General features: G+C 43.5%; 1 protein-coding gene across 1 annotated transcript in view; it reads right to left on the bottom strand.

The window, feature by feature from the left end:
• VXN (vexin) overlaps window positions 1-14,665 on the bottom strand; it is a 30,338-nt gene that overhangs the window by 11,635 nt on the left and 4,038 nt on the right. Inside the window, exons 2-4 of the mRNA XM_068396956.1 lie at window positions 12,121-12,197; window positions 6,970-7,142; window positions 2,879-2,934 (exon numbers count right to left, since the gene is read on the bottom strand). Coding sequence (XP_068253057.1) covers window positions 2,879-2,934; window positions 6,970-7,036 — 123 coding nt within the window. The 5' untranslated portion in view covers window positions 7,037-7,142; window positions 12,121-12,197. The remainder of the gene's footprint in view (window positions 1-2,878; window positions 2,935-6,969; window positions 7,143-12,120; window positions 12,198-14,665) is intronic.

The following is a 14,665-nucleotide window of genomic DNA, read 5'->3' as shown; positions in this document are numbered from 1 at the left end:
TAAGGAGGTTGTAGCGAGGCAGGTGTTAGTTTCTTCTCCCAAGCAACAAATGACAGGATGAGAGGAAATGGTCTCAAGTTGTGCCAGGGGAGGTTTAGATTGGATATTAGGAAAAATTTCTTCACCAAAAAGGTTATCAAGCATTGGAACAGGCTGCCCAGGGAAGTGGCGGAGTCACCATCCCTGGAGGTATTTAGAAGATCTGTAGATGTGGTGCTTAAGGACATGGTTTAGTGGTGGACTCGGAAGTGCTAGGTTGATGGTTGGACTTGATCATCTTAAAGGTCCTTTCCAACCAAAACAATTCTATGATTCTATGATTTGCCATTTTTCTGCAAAGTAGCCAGGCACTGGTGTCCAGACTGGTTTTAGAGTTCTAACTAAAGGATTTTGTTAGGCTGTGAGAGCAAGGGAAGAGAAGGGAAGGATCTACTATCTCTGGAAATAACTCTTAATATGGCAATAGGAACTGCAAAAAAAGCATGTTTGTGAAACACTGAATTAAAAAAAAAGGTGTTTCCCCCTTTCTCTCACCCTTCCACGGTCATGATTGTGGCTTTGGGAGGTGTTCTTCAATGTGGTGGAAGTTACCCCCCAAGGTCAGTCATTTGAATGTTAAATCACTTAATGCTACACCGCTTGAGTATTTCTGCCATGAAAAATAATTTGGCAGATGTCCACGTTGCTTGCTATTTTTGCCCTCGCTGAGGATTAAAGTTGTGCATCCACTGCAATCACTGGAGCAGAAGATTTCATGTTAGCTGAGGCATTTCTGCAGCACTGACTGCAGGTGCAGTGGTAAAAGTGAAAAAGAAATAATCATTCTGCTACTTTTGTGTGCGTCTAGAAATGTGCAATCACAACCTCCTCATGGGCACGTATGTTCCAGTATGCAGTATTTATTTGAATGCTTATGCATGAGGTGTAAGCAGCTGCATCATACTGAAGAAGGGGAATGCACAAGTGGAAGAGCTGACTGTGCCAGTTGCTTTGGTTTGAGAGCCTTGCTTGTTTCCTTAGCTGGAGCCGCAGACCATTCCTCCGCCTCACTGCTCCCACTGCTAACATGATGCTGCCTGCATCATGACTAAAGGCCAATCAAAGGACATCTGTAATTCGGGTCAGGAAAGCCCGAAAGGAAAAAAAAACCCTCTAAAAGTACAGTAGTGAAACAGGGACTTTCTTACCTTATTTTCTTAGACTTTTATGAGTGTAGTGCTGCTATAGCAGCTAATCCAGTTCAAATTAAATATTAGAGGCTTCTGCTCAGCAGAAGCAACAACTATTTGCTGAGATTTGGAATATCATAACAGACATACAGTTGCCTTAGATTTCAATGAGAGCTAGCTGAAAAATTTCCAGCTGAATAGTTTTATGAGAAAATTCTGGTTAGAAATCCGGGCATTTTGTTGGAAAAAGTACCTATTTTGTCAAAAAAAAAGAGAAATTACCTGAGCATTCTGTTTTATTAAGTCAGAATAGTTCACTTTTGGTTTGGACTTTTCTGCTATTTTTATATTACATGGAAAACAAAATATACCAGAGGCATAACAAATAAAAAAGAGGTATCTGAAAATGACTTATTTTCAGTAACACTCCGGCACTCTGACTTTCATCCTCATTTGAAATGAAGAATCATTGTGAAACCTCAGCCTGAGTTATGGGACAAAAATAAGATTTTCACCATTTGAGAACATACACAGATACATAGTTTCTACTCAAATACCACAGGCATGTTATTGACCCTTCCTGGGGACCACTTCAGGCATCCTGTGAAGAATTGGGATCCTGTGATCCGCTTTAATAACCAAGAGAGGGGATGGGAATGAATGTGGCGAGTTTTTTTCAGTGCACGGGTAAGTGTGGTAAGCAGGGGGGACTTGTGGTGCTGTAGGGAGATCAGGGAATCAGGAATATGAAGAGAAGGTTATTTACAAATGAGGTTGGGCCTGGGAAGTGGGATAGGGCATGGGAAAAGGAAAGGCCATGGAGCAAAATACTTCAACAAAGTGCTAGAGAAGAGATGGGTCTGTAGTGAGAAGAAATGCTTTGGCAAAGGAGTCTCAAAGCTTGTAAAAAGTGCTTTGGTATGTACAAGAGAAGGAGGCCATCATTCCTGCAAGCCAGAACTGAGGAAATAGGATCGTGGGAGGGGCTGTGAATGGCTCAAGTGGATTTAAGGAGGGAAAACTGGCTCTGAAGACAAGAAAATTCACACTCATGTCAAAGTGTCCAAACTTGGAAAACACTTTCTCAGACGACGAAAAATGTTCAGTTCTTTGTATTTCTTGGGGTACCTCCCCTGCAGGGAGTGGGGAAAGCTCTGGTGGTGCCCTCTGTGCTGGGGTGAGTCAAGGACAGGCAAGCACTGCCAGGATCAAGGGACAAGCATCCTCCTGTGGTTCTCTCAGAGCGATCTTTTTGAGTCGAGGTTACAGTCCATTCCTTGGTGGTTTTCTCCCAAAAACACCGGAGAATGGGATACTGGCTCCTTGACTAACATATGTATGTATAGATGTGATTGGTTTGCTTTTCCTTCCTGCCTGTCCCTCTGTCACTGTTATTAGGGCTTTATGGTTAAGAACTAAGTCTGTGATTCCCTCAGATGACCCGTGTTGACAAGCTGTTGTGTTCATTTTGACTGGCTTTGCACAGACAGTATTTTTAGAGGTTTCAAAGCGCTTCTGTAAATAAACTGTAGCTTTACAGGAACTCCCCTTTCTGTTTCCCACCCCACTCTCTCCATCAGACACCAATGCACTTCTTTGCCCTGAAAGATCTGCTTCCCATTCATCCATGGCATTATTAAGGATAAGTTTAGCCAATCAGAATTAAAAAAAAAAAAAGAGAGAGGGAGAGAAATGGAGATTTTTCTTACACTCTTTGTAAGGATCTGCTGCGTACTTTTGGCTTGTCTTCGGGCAGGACTACATGCTGTGAAAAGAAGAACAGGAACACGGTCAGGGTGCAAGGCAGGAGTGCCTTAGCAGTAGCCTTTTTAATGTCATCTCAGAGAACATGTCCTAGCTATACAACACAGATATCCATGGGGGCAGAACAACAGCCTGCCCCAAGTTTCTGCATCTCTCCCATAGGCTTCCAGGAGGAACAGTGCTTCTCCTTCCTGAGTTTTGATCTGTCCTCCCACCTGCTGGTGTTTCAGAAGGAAATGAGCTTCTCTGTCCATCCAGTTACCTTCAAACACGACTAGTGTATACATTAACTTTGGAGAGGACTAAGATTTTATGTAGATATGTTTTTTTTCCAATAAGCTCAAACCACTTCATGACATCATTTCAGTTTTACTGCATGATGTCCAAAGTACAACACTTGCACTAAGCCTAGTCTTTTCTTCTTCAATCCTCAAAATGACCCATTTGGTTCTTTAACTTGGGGCATTTTGCTTAAAGTCTGTTTCTTAATTTTGTTTCTTAGACCCATGAAGACACCAAAATCACAGGCAAAACAGCATCTCTAGCCACTAGACACACAAGATGCCAGGACCATAAGCCAAGCTTTTGACTGGACTGAAGCAATTAGTTTTGGGTGAGGTGGGTTTTTTTGGATAAAATGAAGACTGTTCAAACACTTACTGTTTCAGTTTGACATGAAACTGGCCTGAAAGACTCTGTGATGCTCCCAGCTCTCCCTCTCATCATATCTTACCCTTTGCTCTTGAAAATTATTATCCCCCACTGTGTTCAGGCTACAGGAGTCATGACTACAGGATTTAGCAGCCAGTGACAGAATTAGGCCTGCAAAAACCTGCCAAATTTGGAGAATAAACTGTAATTCTAAAGGTTGACCCTGAGGGCAAGGCACATGAATGGAGGTTTCCTATTCAGGCTCCATGTATAATCCAAAGGCTTTGAAGAGCCAGGAAGGTTTGTTATGGGATGACAGGTGACTCTTACTCTCCAGGTGAGATTTCCTTTACATTTTGGGCATACATTCAGCTCCAGGAATTGCAGTGCTTATCGCTGCTATGTATTAATGTTTGCAAAGAGCTTTGAAGCTGTGGAAGCAGCTGGAGGTCACCCAAGGCTGCTCCTTATGGCAGCCAAACTCCCCTCCTCTGATGGCAGGAATAACAAGTGACCGGGCTTTCCAGGGCTCTGGTACAAGCAGAGCTGGCAGTGGGACCAAAGTCACTCTTCCTAGACAGCTTGTGTTTGTCTAAAAGCCACCCCTCAATACCCCAGTGAGGCTATAAGTGCTGAGCATTAGGACCCCACTGGATAAACATAAAGTTGTGGCCTGTGCTCTGCCCACAGTGAGAGAGGACAGTAAGATGGGAGGTGATAAATCTGAACTCATCACAAGTAAGCTGTTGGCATGTATAGAGCTTGAGAGTGTGCTGTCAGTTCGATTACAGTCAGTTTTGCATGGCGTGATATCCTCAGGGATCCCTACTGCTGTCTCCTGCAGGACACGTTTTATATTTTAAACCATGATGAATGAGGGATGAAACCCAGACAAACATAATGAAGGTGTTTGTTTTTTTTTCTAGGAATATGTTGTACCTTGTTTTTGAAGCTGCTGCAATGACAGAATCACAGAATCAACCAGGTTGGAAGAGACCTCAGGGATCATTGAGTCCAACCGTTGCCCTGACACCACCCAGTCAACTAGATCATGGCACTAAGTGCCATGTCCAGTCTTTTCTTAAACACATCCAGAGATGGTGACTCCACCACCTCCCTGGGCAGCCCATTCCAATGTCTAATGACCCTTTCTGAAAAGAAATTCTTCCTAATGTCCAACCTCAACCTCCCCTGGCGAAGCTTGAGGCTGTGTCCTCTTGTCCTATCGCTAGTTGCCCGGGAGAAGAGGCCATCTCCCACTTCACTACAGCCTCCCTTCAGGTAGTTGTAGACTGCAATAAGGTCACCTCTGAGCCTCCTCTTCTCCAGGCTAAACAACCCCAGCTCCCTCAGCCGTTCCTCGTAGGTCAGACCCTCCAGACCCTTCACCAGCTTGGTCGCACTCCTCTGGACTCGCTCCAACACCTCAACATCTTTCTTGAAGTGTGGGGCCCAGAACTGGACACAGTACTCAAGGTGCGGCCTCACCAGTGCCGAGTACAGAGGGACGATCACTTCCCTAGACCGGCTGGCTACACTATTCCTAATAGAGGCCAGGATGCCATTGGCCTTCTTGGCCACCTGGGCACACTGCTGGCTCATGTTTAGCCGGCTGTCGATCAGCACCCCCAGGTCTCTTTCCGCCGGGCCGCTTTCTAACCACTCTTCCCCCAGCCTGGAGAGCTGCATGGGGTTGTTGTGGCCGAAGTGTAAGACCCGGCACTTGTTCTTGTTGAACCTCATGCCATTGGTCTCGGCCCATCTATCTAACCTGTCCAGATCCCTCTGTAGGGCCTTCCTACCCTCCAGCAGATCGACACTCCCACCCAGCTTGGTGTCATCTGCAAATTTACTGAGGGTGCACTCAATCCCCACATCTAGATCATCTATAAAGATATTGAACAGCACTGGCCCCAGAACTGAGCCCTGGGGAACACCGCTAGTGACCGGCCGCCAGTTGGACTTTGCCCCATTCACCACCACTCTCTGGGCTCGGCCATCCAGCCAGTTTTTAACCCATTTAAGAGTCCACCCATCCAAGCCCCGGGCAGCCAGTTTGTCTAGGAGGATGCTGTGGGAGACAGTGTCGAACGAAATCACCTTTACTTCTGGAATTTCATCATGTGAGGACTAAACTAATTGCTCACAAGCAAAACACTCAAGTGCAGAAAAGTTTAGTGATGCAAGGAATCATCTTCTTGTCTCTCTGGCATTTTAAGTATTTTACTGGACAGTGTGAGGAGCACAGTTTATAAAGATTTCTACCAGAAGCAAGTACTGTTGTGCTGTTATTGGTACCCAGGCTGATGCACAAGGAACAACACATAAATGTGCCTAACAGTAATGAATTCACATATTTTCAGAGTACATATGATCCACAGTCCAACTCACTGCCTGTCGTCTGCCAGAGTGAGTGGCAAATGGCTTACGGGGGCTGAAGAAAGGCAAGGCATGAAAGAGAAGTCACAGCACCAGCAATTACTTCACTAGCCATTGAAAGAGGAGCAAGTCATGGAGGTAGCCAGAAGTGACCCACTTGCACAGGAATACAATGGCAGCAATGCAAACAGTGGGGCTGCAGGGCTCTCCCTGCAAACACGGTTTTCTGCAGGGAGTGGGAGCAGGAAGGGAAGAATGAATCCTTGCAGATGAGGTTTCTGGATTTGCCTGCAAAAGGATGTTTGTATGTACAGCCCAGCTTTCAGGCAACAAAAACAATTACAATGATAGTTCACTTTGTCATTTCCACTTATATTCTGAAATTAAGCAGCTGAGAGCTCATGCTCGCAGCTTGCAAGTAAAGATCTGCTCTGGCCCCACAATTTGTTTTCCCTGCTTTTACCTGCTTTCTTGTTGCTGAAATATGCAGCCATTGTGTTTAAACTAATTTGTTTAATCAAATGCAGACTGGGCTTTGTCCGGTTCTTACTCTTCATTACAAGCAATTAATGTTAATCATGCATTCATTTCCAGGGCATGGCTTTGGAAATGTTCCACTTATTGAGCCAGCAGACTTAAATTCAACATTCATGCAGTTCACCCAGTTCATCTGAGCTGCTAACTGCTCACAGAACTTCATTTTCTTTTCTATTAGACAGAATAGCCACACAGTTGCAAGCTGTCACTTTAGCAATTACCTCATAGGTATATCAACACCGATCCCAGATCTCCCAGTTTTGCCTGTGCAACCATTTTACACACAGCCACGATGTCAAAGCACCTGCACGGATTAGCTCCAGAAAAAAGCAGCGAGCCCTGGACTGCAGGCAGAGCACGGCACGGCAGAGCAGATCAGCCGCTCACTTCAGAGATTTCCCCCATGCTAAACACCCCGTCCATCTGAAAGACAGCGCTGTGGCAGTCATTACAGTTTTGATGTACTCACATTTGGATGAAATCACAGTGGTGAAAACTTCTAAATTCTCGTCGCTGCAGCTGTAAATCTGGTGCATTTTCCACCTCTCCCTCCTGACTGCCTTTCAGCTTCATGCAACCGCTCTGAACTTCTGGTAAATAGGTTTCACTAATCCAATCTGGCTCTGTGATCATTGTCCACATCTACAAAGGACAGACTGATGCTGTGATCTCATCTCATTCCATATTCTTCATTGCAACATTTTCTGCTCCCATCTGCCTTTCTATGAATACTATTAATGCAAAGATCTAATTTAGCTGTTACTTAAACCTCTACTCAGATAGGAGCAGTTTATTTTACATCTCCTTTTACCAGTTTGCAGAATTCCCTACAATAAATGGCTAGTAAAGTCTGTTCTGTGCAGACAATGCATAGGCAAATAAATGTTTACAGAAGTACTGCAAGGATTTTTAAAATAAGTTGAGTTAATACTTTGTGTACTTTAAGACATTTATCATAAAAATTTGCTCCTCTCATATAATGAGGAGCTGATTCTAGGTGTATTAAGAAAAGCATTTTGTGCTTTACCTTTTAAATTCATAAACTAGTACCTGAATCCTGGTCACTTCAGTGTAAAATTTCAAATGCAGGTGACTAAAGAAGGGCACGTCAGGCAGATGTACATAGGTCTATATGCCCCTACCCTTCAGGAGCTGCAGAGGGAGGGCAGGTGGCTCAGTCACAGAAGAGTTCCTATACAACTTGATGGTTCTGGGGCCTAATTCCATATTTATGCACTTCAATAAAGGGTCTTCTTGTCAAAGCTTTTCATTCCTTAATGCTCCCATCAGAAATTGTTCCTTTCCATAACTAGGAAAATCAGCCCCCTCAACTTCTGGTGACTTACTGCTGCCATGGACACCTAAGCTTGAAAATTTTGGCTTGTAGGCTCCAGCAACTGGTGTAGCAGAAACACTTTCAAGTGTGAATAATGATATTAAATTATATCTGTTTAATTAATAGCCTTCACTACTAGCATGTGTGTGTAATTAACACAAAAACTAGTGCTGACTTCCCCTATAGATGTCTGTCACCAACAGTCCCAGATGGAAAGTGCCAGCAATCATGGGCTGTCACTACCATATTCACATAACGTTTCTTCTTTGAAATAATAAATACTGGTCAAACACACATCCCGAGCCTGGAAGCATTTTGATTGAGCGGAAGGTGTCACTGTTTCAAGAAAGAAACGAGTGAAGAGAAGCTGGTATCGCTTGTCACCTCCCAGGGCAGCCTCCTGCTGTCCAAGGGTGGCAAAGCCATTGCGGGGCTGGGGGCATTGTCCCAGGGAACCACGCCGTGTTTGAAATGGGCGGTGGGACGGCAATATAATCAAGCAAAAGTTCAATTAGTTTTTGATTTATTGCGCCACATGTTCTGCTTGTATGACTGATGTCATTAACATCAGGCTCGGTCGGCGTGTTCATCTGTCCCTGCCCGGCTCCCTCTGAAGGCGCACACACTCAACAGATGGGGAGCTGCACGGGCGCGAAAGCAATTGTTTATCCCCTTATTGTTCCTGTGTCAAGCAATCAAACCAAATCCATTACCCACCAAGAAAAAGATCAGCGCACCGTCCATTCAACAGTGAATGGAGCAGAGCCGGTTATGCAGGGAAGCTTTAAAGCTTTCAAAAGGATAAAAAAAAAAAATGAAGAGCAACACTGAAGAGTTGATCAAAAAAGAAAAAAAAAGCTATAATAAATTTCACTCACCCTTTATTTCACCTTTGGATATCCAGAGTCCTATATGAGGAACTTTTGGATCTGAATTATTGTTATCCTAGTTATAGTTATGACCTAAAGATATTTTTAAATCATAGCTCAGGTTTAACATGAGAACAAGTATTCGGTGTTTCATCATGTTGAGGGGTGGTGGGGATGTGGAAACTGAAGTGAGACTCAAGAGCTGGTTACCAGCTGGCATTCATGGCGTTATAGGTCAGGTTTGGAGCAGGTAGGCTTTGAACACCTGTCTTTACACAGGACTGATGCTCTGGGGATGAGTCACTCTGTGCAGAGAGCCGACAAAAGGCTCTCACGTCACTTCCACAGAAAAACAGGGCTCGAGAGGGCCAATATAATCTGTCTCATCTGGGAATGAATTTTCCCCTGTTCACAAAAGGGAGTTTGCTGCTTCATTCTGCCCAGATCTTACAGGGTAGTCAAGCACTATGAATGCCCAGGGTTTTGCAGGAAATCTTAATGTGGCTTCAAGAGAAGGACCGCACATACTGGGCTACTTTTTTCTAGCTGTTCGTGAGTTATTTTGGACAAATGTCTTAGTTTATCTAGCTACAAAATAGCTGTGATAACACCGGCCAAGGAAATGTATCATAAAGCTCAACTGCATGTAACCTGCTGAAGCACAGCGGGACAGTAATTTTAGACTTGAGGAAGATCCTCTCCACGATGTCCAACCTAGGAACTGCTTTCAGAGCCACATCAGATGATTTCACATAGTATCTCCTTCTGGCTCCCTACTGACCTAACAGGAGTTCAGTCTGTGGTGGGAGCAGGAAGTCACACATTTACTGATCCTAAGAATCATTTATTTGTCTCCCAAATTGCAAAAAATATCTAGAAACTATGCTCAAATTTTTCCTCACTGCTAAACACAATTAATAAGCTATTAATGTAATTCGTGTGGTGCTGCTGCAGCCATGAGAAGACCCAAAAAAGTGTTTCCACTGGGGTATATCTTTGACTGAAGACTCCCAAGCCAACATGTGGAATCCAAATTCCTCGCTGTGGGCTGTGATATAGCTGTTTACCAAATACCTGAACTCGCAGTGTTGTCAGTAAATGATCAAAACATTTGCTAGTGGAAGAACTTGGTGACCAAAGGTGAACAGGGACAACTGAGGAGGAGGAGGACAACTCAGGACACAAGATCAGACATATGGTGTCAGGCAAAACATTCATCTAACTTGAACTGCAGTTCTGGGACAGGGAAGGTATCTGATTTTTGGGAACATGGGCAGAAAGTAGGGAGCGGTGGACAAGGGGAAGAGACGTATGGTGAGGCAAAAACAACTCATGAAAACAGCAGAAGGATCAGTGAATCTTGTCAACATGCCATAAGCTGGCAAAATGTCACTGCAGTGAGGTGGCGGTGATGCCTTTCCCATGGCTGGATCTGTTCAGCCACATTTGGAAGAAACAAGCGTAGATGCTTGTCCTGTTGACCAAGTATGTTAGAACTGGTAAACTTAAAAGGAATCAAATAAAGCCAAATTTGAATTATGGTTACAAAAAAGGTAATTAAAACTTTGAGTGATTTAAGTATCGGAAACCTCTAGACCTTATTTATCCTGGTCTTTGTAAACAAAATGCCTTTCCAGCGCAGCATTTTCTCCCAGTGAAGCTGGTGGGAAGCATCCTGCTACTCTCAGCGTATGCAGCATTGCCGGCGGATTCCCTGATCTGCAGAGGACAGAGCTCTTCCCAAGGCAGGTCTCTGGCTTCTCCCTGGATCTTGTACCCTGTGGCGTAAGAGGGGAATCTAATCCGTACTGAGCCACTTGAGACTATTTCTTACCATTAGCTGGGCAATATGATAAGGATAAACCACAGGTATTTTTGGAATAGGATTGTGAATTCAGAAGTATGCACAGTTAATCATTTAAAAATAAGATGGGATAAAACTACACCTGCACTTTGCAGATATTTACTGCAAAACACTTCTGTGTGATGCAATGCAAGCAGTGTTTTTTGTGGAAGGAAACTCGTTTTGTTTCATTTTAGGGCCACAGAATTACAACTGCCAATGACTGAAAGGGAAAACCAAGAAAAAAAGCAAAATATAAAGTGAGGTTCTCATACATAGTCTGTTATTTTTCTCTCCATGAAAGGAAGACAGAGACAGATACACTATCAACAGCTTCACCTCACTCTTAGAGCAGTCTGCAAAACTAGTTCAAAATTAAAGTAGCGCTGCACGGCTAAAAGGTCTGTGAATAAGTGAAGAATTTTCAAAAGTAACATTTTAATTTGCATCTGGCTGGAAGCTGCTGTAACAGGTTTCACCCAAATGGGAATAAGACAGTCGAGGCATTTAAAAACACTTTGAACTTTAAATTCACTATAGGGGACCAGGAGAGAGGGATGCAAGTGGTGTGCAGTTTGAAAGGGCTAGTGCACAGAGTTCTCTGCTAATTAGGAAAGGAAACACCAGCCAGACCTGGAAGCCAGGCTGAAAGCATCCCCCACTAGTTACAGAAAGATACTGCAGGATCCTAAGGAAAAAAAAAAACCAACCCAAGCCTGGTTGGCTCCTCTTAAAAAAGTTGCATATAGATAACTGGACATTCACAAATTTGCCCTGAGCTTGTAAAACATACTTGAGTAAGTCCATACAATAATTAGCGAGAAGCACAATGCCCAGCACTGCAAGGTTCAAGTCCCGTAGAGCTTGTGCCAGCAGCGGAGATTGCACTGAGCCAGCACTAAAGCTAGGGCCAGGCTGAGCACATGGAAGCTTAACAAGCTCTCATACACTGGGCATGTACTCGTAATCCACAGAAAGCATTAAAAATGTCAACAAAAGAGCGATATGTCCAAATTGGGCTGTGACAACAATAGCTTATTAAGATGCTGAACTTTAATTACATTTGTCCTTGATTAATTCATTTTTCAAGCTAATTGAGCAGTGAGGTCTTTATTCCCCTGATAAAGCACAATCATTTTTGGATGGGGCTTTTTCACTCCCGATTTTTTCCTTTAAAACATTTTAAGGTTATTTTGACTATTGGCTCCTGATGTGAACATAACCACTGGAAGGGGGCACTGGGGGACTCCCTCTGATGTCAATTATCCTAAAGAGGGTTTTGGGGAGATGAAGCGGGTTATCTGGTCTCCCTGCTGGTTTGGTCTTTGGCACTGTCAAAGATCTTCTTTAAGTACCTGACTTGTTTCTAGGCATCTGATTAAAGTAGATCACCTCAGATAACAAGAGGAATTAATGCTGCAAATACACAGGAGGATTTTCAAGCTCATAAGCTACATAGACATCAGCCCTTTTCAAGTCGCACAGCCTCTGAGATCTTTGATTTTCACAGAATTGATGATCTTTACTTGTCCTTTGCCTCTGTCCTGTTAGCTTTTACACTTAAACGCTTACCTTTATTAATTCAGTTCTGGTTGTAATCTGTTTAGTTGCTCTGTCAACTACACGGCACACACTGTACAGAGGTAAGCCTGGGAGAAAGAAAACAAAAGGGAACAGGAAAGAGTTTTTGGGGGCTTTGCAATAGACACAGCACATTCTCCTTAATAACTACACAGTTTTAGACTCTACATCCTTTGAGTTTTTACAATGTTTTGTAAAATTCATATTCTCATCTTAGATGTTCCCCTGAAGTCTGACATTTCTACATCCTCTCAACTTGGTCAGCCAAAAAGGGGTAGACCTCTAGATCCTAGCTCTCCAACTTTTTATACTCTCTAGCACGTAACCATGTTATATATTCAGACTCAATGTCTCAGCTGTAAGCAACTGTATGTGTATGTCTGCACACACGTAATTTTTTTTTGCCAATGCCTTGTTTGCTGTGCACATGAAGCTGTCTCCAGTGAAGGACACGTTTAGACCTTTAGCAGCCATCAGCCGACGCTGCGCTGCCTTTGTTCAGCAGGTTGGCGCTTTTAGCCCGGCTCTGTTGGGTAGGTGCCTGAACTGTGCTTTACAGTTGGTGACATTATCATTGCTGACATGAGAAGTCACAAACGGTTATGTTACTATCAAAATCTGCCCCCTAGCTCTGTGCTCAGTTTTACCAACTGAGTAGTCCTAATTTTAGGAATTCCATCAAATACAGTAGGTATGAAGTACATCAGCTTGACCGCACCAGGAACTAAACTTGGGAGATGGCTACATGAAGGCTGTGGGACCTGCTCTTCTAGGATGTCCTGACTGCCTGAAATGTGAGTGGTGCCACTGTGAATGTGTCTGAATGGGACCTGCGTGCTCCAGAAGTGGGAGGAGACACTGCAGCCCTCCAGGAGGGAACACCAAAGTGTCACTGCTCACTGCACATCACTGACGTGGCTTCAACCCTTCCTAGCTTGGAAAGACGAACCTGGAGAAGGCTGATCCACTGAAACTAGTGTTATAGAGGCTCTGAGGTTTTAGTAGTGCAAGGCAAATGCAATTCAGGCTCCGTTTGTGTTAATTCCCATTCCTTGCTGCTCAGATAAGCATGTAGTGACAGCTTTCATGAGGCAGAGACCTGTCCATTTGAAAAGTGATTACGACCACCAGCTCTCGCACATAAACTAGTGAGCAACCATCTAATGGTCACTAGAGAGACACCATAGGTCTGTGCTGGTGACCTAGAGGTGAAAAGACTTTCTTTGTCCATCTGAATCCCTGAAGCTTTCAGACCCCTGTTCAGGGGGGAAGTTCTGATCTAAACGGCGATTAATCTTCCTTAAGGTGAAAAGGTCAGAAGAGCAAGTTATTCCATGTTAACTGCTTTTTATGCCAGCAAAAAAGCATCTTTATTTCCAATGCTGTCTTAAAATATACAGCATCACTTAAACATCCAAACTTTCACAGTGATTTTTTGAAAGTGATGTCAGCTTTTAGAGAGATGACAAAGTCCACACACACTGTCAGCCCCCCACAGGTGTGTCCATGGCCATACCAACAATGCCACACAATGGTGTCCTTAAATGCCATAAAGGCAAGTGACAATGCCACAGAATGAAGTGATAACATATTGGAGCTGCTGACACTCAGTCTTTAACATGTGTTATCCATTTGACTGCAGGTGTAAATCAACATTTCAATGTCAAGTTGCTAATTTAAGGCTGTATGGTCAAACATCCGAATAGCATACCCCAGGAAAAGCACCAGTGCATTGTTCGAGTAGGTCAAAGTCACTGCGAGTCAGGGAACATGGAGGAAAAGTTCCACATCAATAAACCAGTGTTTGTGCTACGATATATATATTTCATGATACGGTGGTATTAGATTAAATTAAACATCTACTGGGAGCTCAGATGACGGTGTGGGCACAGCCATTGTTCTGTCACCGCTCGGTTGTCTTCGATGGTGTACGTGCTGCCAGTGTACATGGCTGCAGAACCAAGCTCTGTGGCTCTACAGTGTGAATTAACACAGATCTCCAAAGGATACATATCACATTTCCTCTTTCACTTAACTGTGCCACCTCACGGATGTGCATTAACTTTCCCTCCCTTTAACTCTCATGTTCAGAGAAATAAGGAAGATATCTGCTGCTATTTGTTGTATTTAGAGTTCTCTGAAAACAGAGTGCATGTAATTTTTCAAAAGAAACCAAAGACTGGAAGTATTTTTTTCATCCTCTCTCCTATTACTAGAAAAGTAGTTAACTTAAGATCCTGATTAACATTCCATTGGGCTGTGTCAAATGGTCCTTCCTCTTGTTGTTATTGTTTGGCTGCACAACATTTTCTACCAACCCACTCATGGCAGCTGTTTCAGTATAATGGCGAAAAAATAAAACTAATGGCATTTTAGTGGGTTATTTAATGGGACCCTAGAACTGGCAAAATATAAAACTGTATTCAGAAATGTTGCATCTAAGAGAACTGCAGCCTTCCTAATGATAGCCCAGGTTTTGGTTTTTTTTTGTCTCAGTTTCACTGAGAAATTCAGAGCAACAGTAGAAGCTTCTGCT

This window comes from Nyctibius grandis, chromosome 3 (assembly GCF_013368605.1).
Source record: "Nyctibius grandis isolate bNycGra1 chromosome 3, bNycGra1.pri, whole genome shotgun sequence".
In the NCBI taxonomy this organism is placed as follows: Eukaryota; Metazoa; Chordata; class Aves; order Nyctibiiformes; family Nyctibiidae; genus Nyctibius; species Nyctibius grandis.
This window is presented reverse-complemented; position numbering and strand designations above follow the sequence as displayed.